This window comes from Vigna angularis, chromosome 1, assembly GCF_016808095.1.
Source record: "Vigna angularis cultivar LongXiaoDou No.4 chromosome 1, ASM1680809v1, whole genome shotgun sequence".
NCBI classification, from domain to species: domain Eukaryota; kingdom Viridiplantae; phylum Streptophyta; class Magnoliopsida; order Fabales; family Fabaceae; genus Vigna; species Vigna angularis.
In genome coordinates this window covers 24,336,622-24,358,484 of record NC_068970.1, presented here as the reverse complement: position 1 = coordinate 24,358,484, position 21,863 = coordinate 24,336,622, and the positions used below count along the sequence as shown (strand labels likewise).

Genomic DNA, 21,863 nt, shown 5'->3' with positions numbered 1-21,863 from the left:
CATAATGATGTCTAACATGAATCTATATGAAAAATTAAAATGGAAGCATAAAAATATATTAAATTAAAGTTGTGTTAATTGATCAGTGCAAAGATTCGTTGGAGTTAGATTTCATGAACTAAACTCAATGTAATACTTTACACAAAAAATTTGTAACATAACTAAACCTTAGAAACAAGTTATAAGCCTATGTGTGAAAATAATAGTCCCTTAGTTATTTTAACACAATATTTGCATTAAGAAAAAACTTTTAGGATGACCAAGAGACTATTATGTCTAGAACCAAACCTATAAGTTGTTCTGTCATTGTTCAAGTTACAAAGCAATATGAAGTGTTTACATACCACAAAATAACAGATTATCCACAATACACATGAAGAACAAGGAAAAAACATAAGAGTCATAAAAGAAATTATATTCCATAAGAGAAAACTACATCAAGTTTAGATATATTACATCATACCCCCGATGAATAGGAGATTTAGTTACTCATACACATAAGTAGCACAAAAAAGGGATCAAAAGAGTGAAATAGATGAAAATGGAAGTGATTCTTTAACTCCATGCATGCCTATGCTCTTCTCTTGTCTCTGGATGAGTTCCCTCTCCAAAAACTCCTCCATTTTTGTTAGCATTAGATGTTAGAAAATCCAATTAGACAAGTCTATCAAAAAAATAAATTTTGATGATAATAAAATTTATAATGAAACAAGAAAGATAAGTCAGCATAATCATGTTCCAAGATAGATAAAAAATTATTATAATATATTCTTAAATAAGCACTAGATATAAGATAGGCTTGTTAGGTTAAATATCTGGTTAGATGCTCATAAATAATCATTAAGCAACCATGTTTCTTAATGTCAATAAATAAATATATATATATATATATATATATATATATATATATATATATATATATATATATATATATATATATATATATATATATATATATGACTAATGTTTGTTCAATGAGTGAAAGCAAAGCCTAGTAAAAGTACAATTAGCATAAAGAAAATGGAGCTTGAAATCTAAAGCAAACACAAACAAAGTGAAGCTTAGACAAACTCAAGTCAAGTACTAAAAAAGTCACAAGTTGTTAGACGACAAAGATTATCAAACACATTCAACAATGTATACTTAGTTTAATTTAGTTGACAATATCATTGACCAAACGAGTCAACATGATAAAACAAGACATTAAACTACTACAAGCCGTAAACAAGTCAAAGCAAAACGTTAGATGAATCAATGCAAGTATACAATGACATTAGATTAATATTTTCATTAGAAGACTTTAATAGAAGAATAACTATACTACTAGTAAAGCAAATACAAACATTAAATAAATTAAGTTAAGATAAACATGAAAGCCCAATTAATCAAATCACAAGATGATGTAAGGATGAAGTTTGAATTGATAAAGAAATTTGAATGTTGAAATTATTGATCAAATTTATTAATTGAATTGCAATGCAAGTCTATCTGAAGATATTTTGACAAAAGAAAATTTAAAAGATGATTGAATATCTAAAAGGAAATTTTCTCTTATTGAAGCTTTACTAATGGTGTCAAATATTTATCAACCAATCAAAATAAATCATGCATGATGCTTGGTGACTCAGTAGAAATAATTTTACAAAATGATATTATATCCAATTAAACATCTCCGATATCTATTTAGTTTATCATCAATTTTATTAACTTGTATCTTCTCTCTGCCAAACAAAGTTGTAACTGAAGTACTCATTGATTAAATCGATTTTATTATATAATTACGCATCATTTACATGTTAAATACATCAGTAGAAAGTAATAAACAGGCGTCACAAACTGGAAGTAGAAATGATTTAAGAGATAAGCAATCTAGTCCCAGGAGAAATCAACCAATTGAATAACCAATATATCATGTAGGGAAAATGTTATCAAACCTAAGTTATAGCGGATAAAATTTCTCAATTCATCTACTCAACGGAAAATTGGTTTATAACTATTGTCTCGACTAGACATAACAGTACAACACGCAAGTCCAGCTCTCCAACCTCATCTAATTGAGAGAAAAATATATGGTACAACAACTTTTAATTCGTGGGGAATAATATTCCCCGGAAGAATGAAATTATCAGCGATTGTAAGGTGGTGGCATTGCATCCTTGTTCCCTCGTCTATCTAATGAAGAATAGTGATTGGACGAATGATGGCCATGCTCCCTGTGTCCACTCCCGTTGTTTCGGCTGTGGTGACTAACTTCATGACGATGATGACTAGCATTTTGATGATTTCCTGATGATTGGTATCCATGCCTCGAATGGTGATTTCTTTCATGATGATGTGATCTAGGGTGATGATAGTCAATTTTTTGGTTAGAATTTGATTGCTGACGAGGACTGTACGCCCCACGTGGTGGGGGGTATTGTTGAGCAGTAGGGACAGCATTGTAAGGTGGGATTGCATCGTGTCCTGGGCGTGATTCATAACCATAGGAAGACACTGGTTGTCGATGACCGTCTGGTGCGGGATTAGATTTAGGAGGTCCATTATGCGGGCGGTGGCGGTGGCGGTAACCAGTAGTGTCAACCTTTGCCTGTAAGGAATTGACAACGAGTCTATGTGCAGCATCTCCAAGCTCTCGACCAGAAATAGATCCTGGAGGGTTTTTCCTGAAATAAAAAACCGGACCACCACTCAGTTCTAGCCAACTAGATGGATTAAAGATGCATAGATATAGTAAATCATAAGTTTAAAAGGGTGATTGGGAGGGAGGGAAGCGAAAGGGATTGTGTGACTAATGAGTTATATTAAATAGAAATAGAACAGAAAATTGGCAAAAATCAGAGAAACCCATGACGAAGTAAATCCCCTCAAATGGGATGAAGGCGAAAGGATTTGTGGTTTTTTATTTTTATTTATTAAAAATTGGGTTAAATATGTTTTTTTAATCCCTTAACTTTTAATGAAATTTGGAATTAGTCCTTCTTCAAAATTTTGACCTAATTTAGTCCCCAAACTTTAAAAATGTGTGAATTTAGTCCTTTAAACTAAATTTTGTTAGGTTTATTTGATGTTTCAAATGCGTTTCATGATAGCATTTGAGTTGTTTATACCATTTGACACATTTTTACTTCAATGTTAACTGAGAGATGCGTTTGAAACATCAAATAAAGTTAACAAAATTTGGTTAAAATGACTACATTCACACATTTCTAAAGTTTGGGGACTAAATTAGTCCAAAGTTTTGAAGAGGGACTAATTCCAATTTTCACTAAAAGTTAAGGGATCAAAAACAGATTTAACTCTTAAAAATTTAATAAATATTTATAGAACATGAAATTTAAAAAGAAACTGTTAAGAAAAAAGATGTTTAATTTCGTAATTAATATAAAAATACTTTTGATAAGTTATTTATTTTCACTGTTTTATTTATCCACATTAAACTCTTTTACTTTATTTCTCTTATATTTTTTAGTTATTTACATTTCATTCCTCCTCGTTTCTTTGCTCCAAACTATTTCAAATGTAATCAAAACAATGCATAAAACAAAGTCCTACCTCCAATTTTCAGCATGGTGTCTCCTACCTGAATCTTGATGCCATAAAACAGGATCAGGTTGTAGATCTCCAATTGTAACAATCTGTATACAAAGCACATAACTCTATTTTTCAAATACGTTACAGAATACGTAGATGAAACACGAGCAATGCTTTAAACAGACCAGTGTCTTGATGCGGCAAACGTTGAAATTGAAAATTAAAAAGGGAATGGGACTTGGAAATTAGAGTGTATAAATACGAAGCTACTAAATTTGATACCTTTTTTGGAAATTTAACTCCTTGTGGTGGTCGGGTAATGTGTTCATGTGCATCTGGTAGTCTATATATTGCACATCTGAGCAACAAGGGGCAGATAAGATAAATCATAGCAACTTTCACCGTAAATGGTGTCCTAACGAAATTATATCCAGTATCGAGAGACTTACATAACATGATTGTTCGTGATATCTTCCATGCTTGCAATAGAAGACCTAAAGATAGGAGGGCAAGGTTCTCCACCACATAAGGATATGTAACCATTCATTCCACCACTGCATGCATTCCTAAATAACATCAGAAAATAGTCCAGCAAGATATTAAAATTTCAAATTTGTGAATATATGTGTCTGTGTGTGTATGAAAATTTCAAATTTGAATATATATGAAAATCTCAAATTTGAAAAAAGTTTACAAACTTGACAGTTTCATGCATTTGAAAACTGCTGTGAACTTCTATAGCAGCGTCTAGTGTGCTTGTCTTTGGGAAAAAAAATCATTAACTTTTCAAACTTTGCTACTCCAAGATAACATCCTCCCTCAAAGTCTACAGCAAGGCCCACTCTAATCATCATAATATTTTAGTATGTTTTCCCGCAACAATGTGCCATATCTAAGCATTTAAGTACCTAATCATAGAGTAGTACTAATTCCAGTCCAGCACTGACACAAATGACAAAAAGTCAGCTATGGGCATAACATGGACTTGAAATTAGTACTATGGTTACTCCGTTTAACAACAAGCTTTTAAGGTAGTATTTCCCAAGTTGATGGCTGCTAATCAATTAGTTGTCAGTGTCTCAAAAAGGGTTAGCTATAATGGTTTCTGATTGGTGAAGGGTTCTGAAAGGAAATAAACTCGAGAGTTTGCGTAAACTCGTAAGAGCTTCGCAAACTCGAATTGTAAACTCGTAAGAATTTACTTCATATTAAAATATTTATAAATAATATAATAATTTAATATTTACAATATTATAAATAATATTTTTTTTATAATATTATTATAATTATTAGTTTATCATATTATATATTTAAATACTTTTCTTTAATATTATTATTCTTTTATCATAATTTTAATTGAATACAGTTCATAGTTTACGTAAAAAGAACAAGTTGTTGAACTTAATATTGGGCCAAAATTCAACATAGTAAAGAGAAGCCCAATCAAGGTTGCCAAAAGATCAAATATATGCTGCTGTAAAACATAAAATTATTAAAATATATGCTGCCTGCAGTGCTGTAAAGTTTAGTCATTAAACTACTTATTCTTAAATCATAAAACCAAGTTAACCATTACGAAGTGGTAGAGGGTTTACAATGTTGGAAGATGATACAGCGAGATCGATGGCGAGGTCGACAGACGGTGCGAATGGCGGGAACAAAAGCAAGATCGAACAATGAGAACAAAGGAGGCACAACGGAAGGCAAGATCGAATGTCGAGATGGACAGCGAGTTCGAACGTCGAGATGGACAGCGCAGCGAAGGGCAAACCTGATGAACGAGGGCGCGACGGAGGACGAGATAGAAGACCAGAGCGTGAGAACGAAGATGAACAATGAGCGAAGATAAACAGTGAGAGAATCTGTTAAACAAAAGCTCAAAAAACTGGTGAGCCCTAAATTTCTAACCAGACTCACAAAATCGAAACCAGACTCACGAGTTCAGGTGAGTTTATCGAGACTACCACCGATTCCACCGATCCTACCCCAAAAGCGAGTTTGCTTACGAGTTAACTTGAAAGCACTATGTGAACTCGTAAATTCGACTGAGTTAACGAGTTAACTCGCGAGTTCGATAACACTGGTAATAAGTAATGAAATAAGAAGAAAAAGGAATAAAGAAAGGATCAATGATCCTGTTTCATTGAAATCAAGCCAAATACAGAGGATTAATTCTACTGCCTAGTGCTAAGCTCCTCATGAGACCCAAAAGGTAATCTCCACTATTGATTTTGTCCAAAAACAAAATGTCCACACACACACACCCCTCTGACGCTATAAAGGCACAAACGGAAAACCTCACAAAAAGGGCAATCTTCTAAGATCCTCCAATTTCTCTCTCCCTAACTAATTTGTCTCCACCTCAGCCCCCTTTCTTTTTCTCCTAATATAAACTTGTCTCCATTTCCTTTGCTCCTTCATTTCTTGGCCCAACATTTTTTGGTTGTATCAATACCTCCCTCTTGAAAGATAGTCTTGTCCTCAAGACCAAGGGTTGGGAATTGGGTCGTCATTGACATCTCAACCTCCCACATTGCTTCTTCTACTGTTTTTCCCAGCCAATGCACCTGCCATTGGTTAACCCTTTCTCCCTCCTTGAGTATGCTTCGAGCAACCAACACATTTTAAGGTAGTAACCTATCTGATTGGTCCTCTTCCAGCCCTGTTGGCAGTCCTTATGCTATTTTATACTCCCCAATGGCCTTCTAGAGCAAAGAAACATGAAACACAAGATGTATTTTCGAATTTGGTGGTAATTGCGGCCGATAAGCTACTTCTCCAACCCTTTCAATGACTTCAAAAGGTCCATAGTACCTTGCACTAAGCTTAGGACTGATGCGAGATATAACAGAGTTTTGCCTATGAGGTTTCAGTTTAAGAAACACCATGTCCCCTGCAGCCTTAAAAATTCCCTCCAAAATGCACTTATCAATGTTGGGCCTCTGTCACTTACCACTGACTTGGTACCCCATGTAAACGAACCACTTCTCTGATAAAAATCTCAGCAATACTTTTAGCAGTATATGGATGTTTTAATGGAATGAAATGACTATATTTTGTAAGTTTATCAAACACCACCAATATAGTATCAAAACCCTTTGATTTTGGCAAGCTTGTAATAAAGTCTAGGCTCATGTCCTCCCGTACCTATTCCGGAATTGGCATCGGCTCTAACAATCCTCCTGGGGCAGCAGTTACATATTTATGGCGTTGACATGTGTCACTCTTGAACAAATTTCATGATACACTCGATACCCTCTACAGAGTTACAAGAGCTCTATTTACAGCATCTCTGACCCGCTCCCCTTTTTACAACCGATACAACCGACACCCCCACACCCTTAACTCCTAAACCCAATCTATCTTATCATCCTAGAACCTAACACCCTCTTATACGTCTGGTAGAAGCCAGAATGTTCTAATTGGGGACACGCATGCAACTCTTTCAACAATTTGGGAATCCAAGATAATTGAGACGAAGTAACTAACTTGCCTTTATACTGCAGTACACCTTGTTGATAACTGAACCCTGCATACTTACCCTCAACTATTCCCTCTTTTAGTGTGTAATGATCTCCAACAACTCCCCATCCTTATGCACCTCATCAACTACAGCAAGATAATCCATCCAGATTGGCTCAATTACAACTTTTCTTAACTCTACCGCATCCTTACTTCGAGACAGGGCATCGACACCTTTGTTTTCACATCCCGACTTATAAACTATTTCGAAGTTATACCCCAATAATTTGGCCACCCAATTTTGATGGCTACCTGTTGTGATGCGCTACTGCAAAAGTTGTTTAAGGCTTCTCTAATCAGAAAAAACCTTAAATTTTTGCCCAAGCAAATATGGTCTCCAAGTAGTTAACACTGCGCCTCCCAAAACTACATTTCTCTTTATTTGCAAATAAAACATTATCCCTTAACAGATGGAGTACCTTCGTGAGATTTGAAAGATGTTCTTCCCAATCTTTTCCATAAATCAGTATGTCATCGAAAAATACCAAGACTCCCTTCCTCAGCATCTTCTTAAAAACTTCATTCATTAAAGCTTAAAATGTTGATGGAGCGTTCATGAGTCCGCAAGGCATTACCAGATACTCTTATTGTCCCTCATGGGTTCGGAAGGACGTCTTCTCTATGTCTTGCTCCCTCATCTTGACTTGATGGTACCTTGAAGTGAGATCTAACTTTGAAATACTTAGCTCCATGCAACTCGTCCAAGAGCTCTTCAATTACCGGGATTGGGAACTTGTCAGGTATAGTCCCCTTGTTCAATGCCTTATAGTCCACACACATGCGCCAATGAATGTTTTTCTTTTTAACTAGGATTACAGGACTAGAAAATGCACTCTGACTATGCCGAACATGCCCCACAACTAGCAACGAATGAACCTGATTCTCTATCTCATTTTTCTGGTGGAATGCATAACGATAAGGCCTCACGTTAACCGGTGCACTCCCTGGAAGTAGGTTATGCAATGCTCCTTCTGGCGTTTTGGAGATAGGCCTTTTCGTTCCTTGAACACATCTCCATACTGACCCAACGTCTGTTTTAATCCTTCCAACAAAATTTGACTTTCTTCTTCTTTCTTAGCCTCCCCTTCGATTTCAAACTTGTAGAGATTAGAACTCAAGGATTCGCTCTGCTTTGTCCCTCTAAGCACTTTAATCCCTTGAGCAAAATTAATCTTCATGATTTGCTTCTTCCAATCTACCCACATTTCTCCCAATGACTCCAGCCATGCCATGGATAAGATCAATATAATCAAGTTTGAATAAAAACGCATCCACTACGAACTCCCTTGTCTCCAGAACAATTTTCAACCCTCAACAAACCCCTGTTGTTTCTATTTGATGCCCATCTCCCATCAGTATATGCATCCTCTGCGTGTTCTTCCATCTCCATACCATTGCTTTCACTAACCTTCGCGAAACGAAGTTATGTGACGCTCTTAAATCTATTAGAATGAGGAGAGGTATTCCTTTGATCATGCCTTTTAGTTTCATTGTTTTGGGCGTGTCTTGAGTCTCTTTCTCCAGCACGTAGAGACTGATGGCACCGCAAACTCCATCGACTTCCTCTGTTTCACCCATGTTGTCGCGCTTTAGGGTTTCTTCTTCATCTTCAAACGCGACCTGAATCTCATTCTCAACCACTATGGCCCTCAATTGTTTAATTGGACATTGATGAGTTGGCCCATACGGCCCACCACACTTGAAACAGAGCCCTATAGGATAAGTGGCGCACGCCCCTCTCACGTGCTCCCCCTGACCCTTTGTCATTTGCACCACCCTTCCAGTTTGGGCCTGACCCATTACTCCATCCATTAGCTCCATACCCTTTCTGACCCACTCGTCCCATTATGTTGGATCCGTTTTGTGACCCAAATTATTACCTCCTATTACATGCATCTCACTTCGCCTATGCCACCCTCTGTTTTGCCCTGAAACTTCCTGGTCAACGGCACGAGTAACATTCATCAAACATCCTCTGGTTAGAGGATTCGCGATATGTAAACTTTGCTCCTTAGCCCGAACCTCCTCCCTCAGCCCATGGGTAAAGCACGAGAAGTATTACTCATCATGGAGTTTTGGAATTTGAGCGATCAAACATTCAAATCGTCCAATATACTCATCCATGCTCCCTGTTTGCTTCAACGCCGTCAACTGATCATATACGCTTCCCCCATTCCTCCGTAAAGTTCAAGCAATTCCTTCAAATTATGCCATGACAAAACATCATAATCGTTTAACAAAGAGTTGAAAAAATGGATTGTCCCTCCTTGCATACACAAATGAGCCAGTCTCACTTTCACCATCTCGCTGGTCTCCTGAACCTTGAAATAAATCTCCGCTCTCGAAATCCATCCAGAAGGATCTTCGCCATTGAACGTTGGTAACTCAATCCTTTTTACCGATTGTCGAAACTCCGCCAGAGCATCTCCTTCTAAGGCAGTCAAGCTTGCTCCTACCTTGGTGTTTTCCTTGGGCTCTGTTTTTTTGTTTCCCACCGAACCTTCACCCTCTTCATTAATCCTCTTCTCTAAACTCCTTGTCATCAACTCCATCATTTTTGTTTGATTTTTTTCCAGCTTCTTTTCTCATCTCTTCTAGTGCTGAATGATTCTGAGATGCTTGTAAATGCAACTCTTCCATGATCGCTTTCATTCGAGTAACTTCTTCGACATACCCTACCCGATCCTCCATAGTTCTCACCATTCACCCCTCGAATGAAGTATCCGACAAGTCAGACTAGAAATGATAGGGAACCACAGTAATAAGTAATGAAATAAGAAGAAAAAGGAATAAAGAAAGGATCATTGATCCTATTTCATTGAAATCAAAGCAAATACAGAAGGAATAATCCTACTGCCCAGAGCTAAGCTCCTCAAGAGACCCAAAAGGTACTCTCCACTATTGATTTTGTCCAAAAACAGAATGTCCACACACACACTCCTCTGACACTATAAAGGCACAAACGAAAAACCTCACAAAAAGGGCAATCTTCTAAGATCCTCCAATTTCTCTGTGCCTAACTAATTTGCTACTAATTTGTGTCCACCTCAACCCCCTTTCTTTTTCTCCTAACATAAACTTGTCCCCATTTCCTTTACTCCTTCATTTCTTGGCCCGACATATTTTTTGGCTGTATCAGGTTCTAACAAACAAGGAAATTGGGTGAAATTACACCAAGTGTTCTTAGCGAAAGTCATCAAGAAATCAATTCTTTGAGGTGGTGACCTAATTCGGATTGGGTATATACGGTGCCAGAGCCTCAAATCAAATAATATGGGATGCTCAATAGATAGAGTATTGAAGTGTTTGGTTCTCCTCCCTTAGTTTTTAGGTGGGTTTGAAGTGCTTCGATGCTAATCACAATTTTGCACATTATTTTGTTTCACTACAGTTTTTAATGTCTCATATATGTGTATACCATGTTCAAGCTTAATTTTAAATTAAAAAATAAGAGATCCCTAATGAGCAGTTTTGCCTTACTTTTTTCTTAAACTACATATGCATACTCCACAAGTTCACAAATCATATATTATGGCTTGCAATATCATAATGAAACTCATGGCCATAAATAATGCCCATCAGATGCAACAAATCCACTACTACGATCAGAAGGAAATTTTATTAAAACCTTATCATCATCAAAAAATATGGTTGGGAAATTGCACTTGAGATTCAAACGGTAAAATAATTCTTGAGGGCATGATTGATCCCTCTCGTAATCTTCTATTTATCAGAATAAATTGATATAAGAGTACATGATAATTAAGGTAACCCTAGACACAATATAATCATGATAAATAAGATAACCCTAGACACAATATAATCATGATAAATAGGATAACCCTTGACACAATATAAGCATGATAAATAGGATAAATATCCTAACAATTGCAAACCATCAGTACCAACCTTTCTTTCGGATTGATTCTTTCCTTCACAACAGCCCGTTCAATGTCCGACATGTTTTTACACTTGTTGCCGAGTGTGGTTATGCAAGCAGATAGAGGATGACAAGAATTCACAAAGAGCAAGTCGAACATTGTAGCATTCCTTCGCTTTTCCTCAGGCTTTTAATTTTTTAATAGAAATAGAATATGGAGAAAAAATGTGAGCTCAAATTAGTAAACATCGGGAAGGGGTGAGAGTTGGGAACGGCAAATTGGACCAAATGTGAATTTAAATTCAGAGAACAGAGACATACTGTTAAAAAGTTTTCAATCTTTTGAACTTCTGCCAGAAGGCGCCCTTCATCAATAAAAGGCAACTTAGCAATACCCTGCAAAGAGGAAGGATGGTATTGTATGAGCTATGATGCAACCATGTATAGAAAACACAGAAGAAAAAGGCAAGGGTAAATCAGGATTGGACCTGCCAAGCATAGCGTTTTCCATTCATGTCCACTTCAAAGTCTGAGACACAACACTGATATTAAACGGGGAACAATATTCATAATATAGTGGAACTTCTAAAACTTAAATTAATATCCCAATTTGTTGAAGACATACCAATTGGATAAAAATCAATGATTGGTGAGTTTGGATCTGTCATAAGTCTCCTATATGGCTCAGGAAGAGCATGAGAACTGCAGATATCACAGCTCCAATGTTACACTAAGTGAATTTAGGAAGCTACAACTCCTTACAAAATAAGTTGTGCAACAAGCAAACCTTGCAGCAGGAAAGACTCCTAAAAGCTGGTCAAATGGTTTGAATGGAGTACCCAGCTTAAAGCTAATATCAAGTTCACCAAGGCCATTGAGATCAGACGCAAAGGGAGCATAGTGATAAGGATAAAACCTGTTGTAATAAAAATTTAATTAAAACTAATAAAATAAGTCATGCAATACTTGTAGATCGAATCTGGACACTGGATGAAGAAAACATATAAAATTCACAGGCATGCATGAATAACAAGTTGAGAGTCATGCTCAATCCAAATATTAGTCCACCCCTTCGAGAATGCAACTTCCATAGCCAGAATCACACGCACCACCTCGACATATAAAGCATTATGAACAACAACATATGAAAAGAAATAACCCACAACGGAAGCATGTTTATCTCTAAAAGTACCCCCACAAAATATATGAATACAATATATACACTAGCAACGTTAAGTTTTCTAAAATCACAAGTTTACCAAACAAAGCACTTTGTCCAACCAGTGCTAACATCTCCAACATTTTTTCTTATAAACATTCCACCACTGGCTGAAATTTATTGAAAACTACTAAATCAAGACAACCTCATTAAATGAGAAGAGATTTACTAAAAGTTTATTTCTGATAAATTTCAGTCAATAGAAAAGTGTTCAAAAAAATGTGTTGTAATAATTTCTCTTGACCAATTGTAGTTCGTAGACTACGAATCACAATTTTTCATTTAAAATCAGACATCTCTATCTCTAAAAAGATGTGTGTGCTTGACATTTTAGACAAAAGTAGGATGCTAAATTGGAAGCCAGCCAATACTTTACGGATCTGAACATTCCATAGTTAGAACCAGGTAGATACAATTGTTTGAAATCTCACTTCGACTAGAAATATGACCATATCATACTATATAAATAGTTGCAAACTTCACCTTAAAATCCTATTTCCAATATTGAATTAGACTTAAAATCTACTTTCTAAGATAATATCAAAGCCTACCCAAATAAGATTTGTTAGATCAATTGTGTCAACTACTATTAGACAACCCATAAATATTTATTTCCATGCTCAAGATGTTCCGTCATTGAAAAGCTGTATAGATCTCACATTAATTGGAGACATGATCAAATTATGGTATACAAGAGAGTGCAAGCCTCACCTTATAAGTTAATTTTGTGATATTGAGTTAGACTTAAAAATTATTTTCTAAGAACAAAAATAAAAGCCCCATCTCTTCCCTAGAACCATGTAGATATACAAAGAGCTAATATCCCCAACACTAATCCTAACAAAGCATACACCTACTTCAAGGTACGTTAGCCTCTTCATTTCTAGTAAAACCATTAAGGTCAATCCAGATAGACAATGACCCCCTGTTAAGTGAAGAGGAATAGATATACGACAAGGGATCATTACCATCGAATAGACCATAATCATGTCATAGTCTAACAGTAATTAGTTGCAAAATAGGGTATAAAGAAAATTGAATAGACTGAAAAGGAGACAAGAGGCAACAAAAATTGCAAGGGCATCATTGGGGGAGCACTAGTTTTTCAAGCAAGAGTGTACAGTTTTTGTTTCGGTTGTCCTCTATTCTGCCACCACCCTGATCTGGGTCAGGACATAAGAGTTTCCAATGATTATATCCATCTGAACCAGTCTCTAACATAATATCAAGAATTGGTCAGAGGGACTTCAAACACTGATACCCAGATTCATCACAAATATTAAAGTACTGTGGTCAAGAAACTGCAGCAGAACAGGGAAGAACGGGCCAGGAACAGGTTATTTGCAACCATCACGCATTGCATAATTTAAGGTTTCAACCAAATAAGAGTTAAAATTCAGCAATCAACACTCAGATTTGGGTCATCAGATATTTGGTGAATGGGAGGAAAGAGAAATCAACTCAAGTGCCATATTAAAGGTAAAAGAAACCCAACATAATTTAAGATTCATACAGTTCTTCAGAAAGAACTAGAAAAGGAACTGACCAATTCCAAGAACAAACACCTTCATAATAATAGTGCATCACCCAACATAGGCCTTCAGTATATTTCAAGACCTAAACAATAGACTGCAATAAGAAAACCTTGACCTCCATATGAACCAAAATTAGTAACACTTCAATTCATTAACTTACAACATCTTTCCGTATAGCTTCAAGTTCCTCAGGAGTTTTAGCAGAAAACTTTTCCTCATAATACCTCTCTTTCCAGCCCGGTTCTCCCAACTTAATCTGTTGAAAACAGAAATATAAGATAAAATGAAGTGAAACAATTTTAAAAGAAAAAAGGGAAAGAGCTTTCTACAAACAAAAAATGTAGTATAAGAGTCGCTATTGCAAGCTCTATAAATGGATGGGTGTCAAAATTCTCAAAATAAAGCCAGTAATAACCCAGATACAAAAAGAATTTAGAAGGTTTTGAACGTAATGAATCCCCCAAAAAAACATAGTTTGGCGCTATAAGATAAGGTTAGCGCAACTGTGTGCTAAGAGGCCATAACTTTCACTTTTTATAGGTCACATGGCAACAACTCCAATCATTCTCTCCAGCATACATGAGTAATCGTTCCAAAAGAATCAACACTTTCAGATAAAAAATTACAAATGGATAATCCTTCTGAGGCATGGACTTTAAATTCAACACTCGTTCTTCGGAAGTAAAGAATACGCAGATCCATAATTTAAAAAATTAATAGAGATCAAAGGCTCAGTTAATTTTCTTGAGTTTTATTTTATTTTTTACATATAGAAGGTTCATCAAGGACTCAACTGCAAAAAAACTCTAAAAGTAGGGGGGAAACATGAACACTGTATAATAACAGTGATAAAACTGATCCATTTCATTTTTTTATATCAGTTTAACTATTAAATAGTTCCTTCCATTTATTTTCCTTAATAGAAAATTTAATTAATCAGCATCAGCATAAACGACAATCTGAGATGCTAACAAACTTCCAAAATCTCCTCAACCTAAATTATAGTTTCTACACTGTCAAACCAATTATACTTGCAAACAAAAGGGACTAATCCCCACAACCCCCATAATGGTTGTCCAATTGGAATTCATATCATGAATCGAAAGATTTATTTTCCAAATCATGAATGGAACATTATGAGAGCTTCAGCAATTAACATTTTAATATCCCAAAAAACTCAAGTTTCTCAACATAAATAATAGATTCTACGCAGGGAAAATAAATAATTACCAACAACAGAGACTTATCAGAACAACCTACCAACCAAGATTGTCAAATTGCAATTCATATTGCAAATGGAAAGATACATTTTCGAATCATCACTTGAAACCTTATAGTGAAACGTAAGATTCGTGATCAATACTAAAAAATGTCATAACGAATATTTAAAAAAAAAATTATTAGTATTTTAAAGTGAAATAACGCTCTACACAGCTAATAAAGTGAGAATAAACTTCATAATAATGGAGAAAAGACTACAGGAGCATTTACTTGTACTATTGTTTCTAGTTTTCACTTTTCTATGACAAGAATGCCACTTTGCTTGTAATATGTTTCCTGCTTTCAAATATTTGTAAAGGAAACAAAGACAACCAAAAAAGTTGTTTTCAGTGTTTTCTGATCTTTGCAAACAGAAAACAGTTTGAAAACAAGATGAGAGTTTTGTAATTTGACAGTTAAAATAGAAAAACAGGAAACACCCACAGATAATCCAAACTCGGCTCCACAACACATAAAAATGTTAAAAAAGGCAAATATAATTTAAACAGGATATGAATAATACAATATTCACGCAATTCTAATTATCTTGATCCCCACTAACAATAGGTGGATATGGGAAAATTACTGCAATGTAATTTAATCCTTAAGGTTTAATCAAATATTGGCAGGCAGGACAATATACATACTACTTGTTACTTAAAAATAAAATTAAAACCACAAGTAAAAATGCAAGGGAAAACTAAACTACTAAATAAAAAAGATAAGAACTCACCTTGTCCTCACCAGCATTTTTGGAGTTGAATACATCAGATTTCTCACGAAGTATCTCCTTCAATTTTGTTTTCAGTTCATCTTTATTATCATGAACCTGAAAGATAAAAGAATACCAAACTCAATCAGACAATGGAGGAGATAATCGGATCATTGTAAAAGCCCTACAGCTTAACAATGAAAAGATAATAAAGTGCATCTAATTCCTTGCCAGGCTCATACCCAGTAATAGGTTAGCCCATATATTAGTTCTAAAGAATGCCTCTCCTGAAGCAGGAAAACGTACTTCAATTTCAAGACTATTCTCAGCTTCAACAATAGCAGCAGCAACACTTGCTCCTGAAGATAACCTAGCAACTTTATGAGGCCTCTCAAAGGCTTCTTTTCGGTCTTTTCTAACTGATGTACGAAAATTAGAATGCCTAGATTGTTGGAACGGTGAAGGAGTTGGAGCCGAAGCAAGACGAGAACCATGGAATTGTGAAACTGCTACTAAAGAGTCTGGTTGAAATCGAGGCCCAGCATCATCTCCCCTTCTTGCTTGGGCCTTTCCACGCTTTATTCTCTCCGTTTGTCGCTGAAAGGAGAAAAAAAATACAGAACAATAAACACTTCAGAACACACTTGAACATCTATAACTAAGGAAATAAAACATGTAGGCCTATAAATGTTTAATATCTCTCACTCCTCAATATTATGACTAAAGTTGAGCAGTCACACTTCCTTAATTGTGTGACATATAGACAGCGGGTATAAGCACTAATTGATTATCTCTCTCTATCTCTATCCAATCCTTGAAGGAGAAAGAAAGAGAGGCAACTAAACAGACCTGGTGTAATTGAGCTCTTTTCTGGAATATTTTATCTTCATAAGATCCAATAGCCTGTATGAAGTGCTCCACCCTGCTCAAATTTATCTGAAAAAAGGCAGTAAAGAAAAGAGACAAATTATAAATAAACACAATTTAGATGTAAAGAGGCATACCATATCACACAAATCATCCAAGTTACCATCACATACCGTGCTTCCATCGGTTAAATAACCACCAAACTCCCTAAATTCTTTCTTGTATACGGCAATCAGCAAGTTAATTGCACCCTAGGTAAAAAAATTCAAATTCCCAACAAATAGATCAGTTACACATTCTTAACCACCATATAAAACATTACACGTACAATTAGATAATATAAAACCTATATCATAAAACCATAGTTACTGCCACACAACAAAACTTAAGAAATTAATATGGATGCTAAAGATTAGGAATTCTATCCGCCTTAACATTTAGACCATTCTTGAAAATTCTTATCCATTTCTTTCAACAAAAAATATTGCAGCGAGTAATGCTATGATTATTTTTGTCTTAATTGATCAACTCAAATAGAACAACTGAAGTTTGAACCACAGATTACACTTTCTAAAGATTGTATCAATAAACACATTGGAGAGGTCATATTGACATGACAGCACCCTGTGGCTTGCTTCATCCTAGACTACGAAATCCTGCATAACCACTCACACGCTTTGAATTAAGTTCAATTTCAGGAAAAGAAAAAGAGTTTTGATATTTTATTAATGCTTCAACCCAAAGCAATTTAGTCTTGCTCAACCTAAGAATTTAAGCTTTCTAAATAGTTAGTGCCTTGTTATTTAGACAAAAGAAGAAGCCTGTGATTTCCAAAATTGACCCAAATTTTTAAAATTAGCAACCAAAGTCCAAATAGGGGGTAAAACAGCACCCCTATATGTCCAGTTAGGCTAAGTCAAGGAAAAATCCATAATTAATTCTTACAAAATAGATGACCAATCCTGAAATTTGATTCAAACCAAATATATAGAAAATAAGGGAGAGGAAGAGAGATAACAAGAGTATCTATAATGCCAAACCTCACGAATCTCTAGTGTTGGCATATGAGGTAGGAAATCATTGCCGACAAAGAAACACATGAAGATAAAATCATCAACAATGCATTCAAAATCAATCTTGAATGGAGGATTAGGTATTCTCATCTCATACTCCAGATATTCTCTCAGAGTCCAAATATTCAGGAACTACAAAAGAAAAAACAATGATATATAAATATAGGAAGTAGGAATTAAGGGCTAAAGTACCAAAATTATGTAGTCATTTTCAATAACTTTATGAATGTATGAATTTCAAATAGAACCCAGACCTGGAATGGTTTTTTGGCCACAACAGCCTCTCCTTTTTCATCAAAGTCTCCTGTCTTCCTTTTTGCCTTTCCTTCACAGTTTGCAGCAAAATGACCCATCTGACCACAGAGGAAGCATTTGTCTTGTCCAGGAGTAAATACAATCTGCATAAACACATTATTTACCAAGAATTCAATCATAAAATCTAATGGAAAGAAGCCAAAACAATTGCATGAAATTTTATCAATCATTCGCCACTGTCTGCATCATGTATCTATTTAACTACCTAATAATCTCTAATTCAGGGACAAAGAACAACTCATTAGACACAAACCTCTCTAAGAATTGAAAAATGAATTTCATGGGTAGCCAATGCCAACATTATCAAATCAGCATCCTGACATCAGAACACCAAATGAAAAAAATAAGGTAATTACATTCATGATAAATAAAGCAAAGAAGACACCAAGTGAAAGTAAAAAAAAATGGATTTTCTTTTTTGAATTAACTAAATCAAAGATGAATTTAGAAGAGTAACAAGTTGGAAGTAAGATATATACCAAACCATACAGGCAATGTCGTGTATTTGGATCATAACCTTTAAGATTTCTCTGCAGACGGATATAGGACATAATCTTATGCTCTCCTTCACCAGGAACATTTGCATCAGAGAGGATAACCTTCAGTCACACACAAACCATAACATTAGATTAGATCCTTCTATCGAATAAGACACATTAGCTACAGTCACACAGTTTATATAAAATGAACTCTCTATACCTTAATATTTTTCCAACCAGGGTCATTGTTCAACCTAAGATGAACATAGTACTGAAGTGCAATTGACAAGACATCCATAAACTCAGTTCCAGGAGTAATGACATTTGAATCAAAAGTCTGTGACTCTTCTTTAGGAGGAAGCTTTCTGCCCTCCTTCTCAAATTCTTCCCTTAACCTTGCTTCTTCAGCAGCCTAAACACGAGAGAAAAGAAGGCAAATATGGGCAAAATTCATATCTAGCTTGTCAAATATTTCACCAGTATCGTGAGACACCAACAACATTAACCACAAACGAAGTAAAGAAAGCAAAAAACACTAGCAGTATCACCCTAGACTGTTTCAACAGAACTTATATTTTATCACAACACTATCTCCCACTTCAAAAAACATTTACCAGTAGATGTAAGCCACAAAATTAAAGCAAAAACAAAAGTGTATAGATAAGTGGATAAATACTCAAGACCAAGGCCAGAGCATTCACTATCTACAATTTCTATCAGTAATCAGACAACCCCAAAGTTCAAGCATTTATTTACCAACCAACAAGCATTGCATGACATTGATTCAACTAAATTATTGATAACAAACAGAGAGTGCAAACAATGTTTCAATTGTAGATCGTGGAAAACAGAAGAGAACAAACAATCTGCCATATCATATAGCAGCTGCATTGCAGGCATATTGCGGATCACAAGATGGTTGAAATATAAAGTTTTACTCAAACAAAAATAAAACACATAAATTTTGGCACTATATTAACTCAAAAGTTTAATTTGCTGAAGACTTGTCAGGGGTGACAAGAGATGCACGACACACGCCACAACCACAACAATGATGGTGGTCATAATACCGGACGGAGTTGCAATCGGCTATTTAACAACAGAGTGTGTAAGTTCATACAAAGTCCACAACAATTGCAGAATAGAGATGTAAATTTCACGCAACAATTTATACAATACATTTTGCCCCTTTCTCTCTTTCACATTAGTTATTACATCTTGTACTTCTCTGTTTTCTCTGTTCCGCCCTCTTAGTTATAATTTTTTGTACAGTTTGTTGTCCAAATAACATTTTTCTACTAGATATCAAGAAACACAAACGATTGATGTCTATAACGCTTCTCGAAGCGTCCAAAAGCACACAACACCAAATGAGTGTTAAAAAATATATGCACAAAACATACCGCATCAGCAGCATCTTTAGCAGACCTAAACCTCCTAGACCGTTGCTGGTTCATTTTCGCCCTCGGCGCTACACCGTCTACGAGTCGAACCAAACAAAAACAAATAAGCCTCAACAGTAACTAAGGTAGCGCAATAACAAAACACAAAAATCACAAGAAACAGACACACACCAATAGCCATGTAGAGCAGCTTCCGAGGCCGCACAATGACGAATAGCCTGTCAATGTAGTCGAACATGCACTCAAACACCTCATCAAACGATGTCGGAGAGGGCTGCATACAAACAAACAACGCGTAATCGTACACATTCAAAATCTTGAAATTGAAACAATGATATTAATTACTTAAGTTCGGAAGAGAAAATAGCGAGTTTAAGAAATGTTACCCTATCCTCGGGGTGAAAGCACGGATGAATGATGCCGTTCATATCGAGGTAAAGATTATCGTACTCGATGTTGTTAGGATTCTTCTCGCTCGTATCGACCGGGATCTTAACGCCGTCAATGACGACCGGTTCCTCTTCAATTGCGTCCACGACCACCATCGGATATTTCTCCGCCAACCATCGATAGAACGCAGGGACACCCATCGTTCAGTCGCGAACTCAGATTCAGTTCGCCGAAACCGAAAACCCTTTTTATCCAATCCAGCTCACTATTCTCTCAAGTCTAAACGGAGAAGAAGAATATGCGAAATAAGCTAACTTTGATTCCAGAGCGCGGGCGCTGCTCCTTCTTCTTGAGCTACTACACTCTCTCGCGCGTGTTGGATTGCTAGGGCAAAGAATCCGACCGAAGGAATAGACGATAATACCCTTTGCAAAATTCGTTATGTAGTGATGCTTTTCCATGATATTTTGAGTGCTTTTTAGTCTTTCTGCGCTTCACAGATAGGCGAGTTTTTATTACCTCCAACCCTTTTTCTTTCCATGTTAGAAAACATAACAACATCATTGTTATTTTACTTATTAACAAATATCAACTCCTTTCATTCCAATTTTTTTCCATGTTAAAAAACAAAATAACATAATTGTTATTTTATTTCTTAATAAATATAAAGTATTTTTCTCATTTATATTTTTAAGGTTATTCTTGTAATTTGGTATTGTTTTCAACGAAGCATAATAACACTTCCATCATATTGATATTTCATCGTTCCATGTCTTCTATATTTTGTCTTTTGTTACAATATCTCAATTTTCACTTTCTAACAACTTTGTTGGATGGATGATATCAGGCCAAAATATTATTTTGGTCCTTGTGTTCTTTACTCACTTTCGTCTTTTATATTTTAAAATATAAATTTTTATCCTTCCTATTCTAAATGTTAACCAAAGTTGTCTTTTTATTGGTTTTAAATTAATTTCATTAATATTTTAAAATTTACTTTAGTAACTATTAAAAGTTGACACAATATTCAAATTAATTTCAATGGTATTTTGTAACATCTCAGATTATATAGAATCATATAACATAATAAGTCCACGTTTATATAAAAGAGAACCGTTAGACTAGATGGTAAATAAAGTTTTAAGCTTACAGTCATCCTAAATTGAGTCTTAATTTAAAACTTAAACATAATAGATTATTTCAAAAGATAAGGAATAATTGATAGAATCCTAAGGAGACTGAGTAGCAGCATCGTCTTCCTCCAAAGCCTACTCCAGAGGCACCTCATCTACCTTTGCTCACATCCAAGTGGATGATCATTGCAAAAGAAAAGCATACCCAAGCAAACACAAACACACAAGCAAGGGTGAGCTAGATATAAAAATCATGTTATAGCAGTCACAGACAATATGCAAGCAAAGACAGATACAATACACTACACCCACATGACTTGTTGCACTCCAAGTGGATGACTCGTTCGGACTTAGAATGATTGCCGAGCTATGGCGGGTCATGCACTCGTGGTGGCCTCTACTGCTTTGCAAAGCCATTGCCAATGGGTTTCACCCTACCACACTCACGAGGTTAGTCCGTTATCACTCACCTTGGGCCATACTGGAAGCACCCAAGACTAGCACCTCCTCCTACTACTCACGACATGATTCAATCCTCTCTACT

At 35.6% G+C, this 21,863-nt stretch overlaps 1 protein-coding gene across 2 annotated transcripts; it reads right to left on the bottom strand.

The window, feature by feature from the left end:
- Window positions 1-1,870: 1,870 nt before the first annotated feature.
- On the bottom strand, window positions 1,871-20,583 carry LOC108344425 (5'-3' exoribonuclease 3). 2 transcript variants are annotated; one of them, XM_017582871.2, is made up of 23 exons: window positions 20,183-20,583; window positions 19,968-20,070; window positions 19,797-19,873; window positions 18,614-18,805; window positions 18,394-18,513; window positions 18,168-18,230; window positions 17,854-17,997; window positions 17,567-17,731; window positions 16,700-16,777; window positions 16,509-16,595; window positions 15,966-16,256; window positions 15,681-15,776; window positions 13,848-13,943; window positions 13,699-13,769; window positions 11,721-11,849; window positions 11,559-11,635; window positions 11,422-11,462; window positions 11,255-11,329; window positions 10,963-11,120; window positions 3,981-4,097; window positions 3,814-3,889; window positions 3,553-3,635; window positions 1,871-2,663 (listed from the first exon to the last, which is right to left on the bottom strand). In XM_017582871.2, exons 1-23 carry the CDS (start codon window positions 20,384-20,386, stop codon window positions 2,126-2,128), a joined length of 3,081 nt encoding a protein of 1,026 aa, XP_017438360.1. In that variant the 5' UTR covers window positions 20,387-20,583; the 3' UTR covers window positions 1,871-2,125. The 2 variants fall into 2 exon arrangements, with proteins under 2 accessions (XP_017438360.1, XP_017438364.1); XM_017582875.2 differs by having other exon boundaries at window positions 3,981-4,085.
- Between the last annotated feature and the right edge of the window lie 1,280 nt (window positions 20,584-21,863).

Bases quoted from the DNA above. Each gene is read 5' to 3' on its own strand.
- LOC108344425 (XM_017582871.2), bottom strand. From the start codon at position 20,386: ATGGGTGTCCCTGCGTTCTATCGATGGTTGGCGGAGAAATATCCGATG. The intron at 13,944-15,680 runs GTGAGTTCTTAT...TGTTTTCAACAG, and splicing joins AAAATGCTGGTGAGGACAAG to ATTAAGTTGGGAGAACCGGG. The intron at 13,770-13,847 runs GTAAGTTAATGA...TCTATTGTTTAG, and splicing joins AAGCTATACGGAAAGATGTT to GTCTTGAAATATACTGAAGG.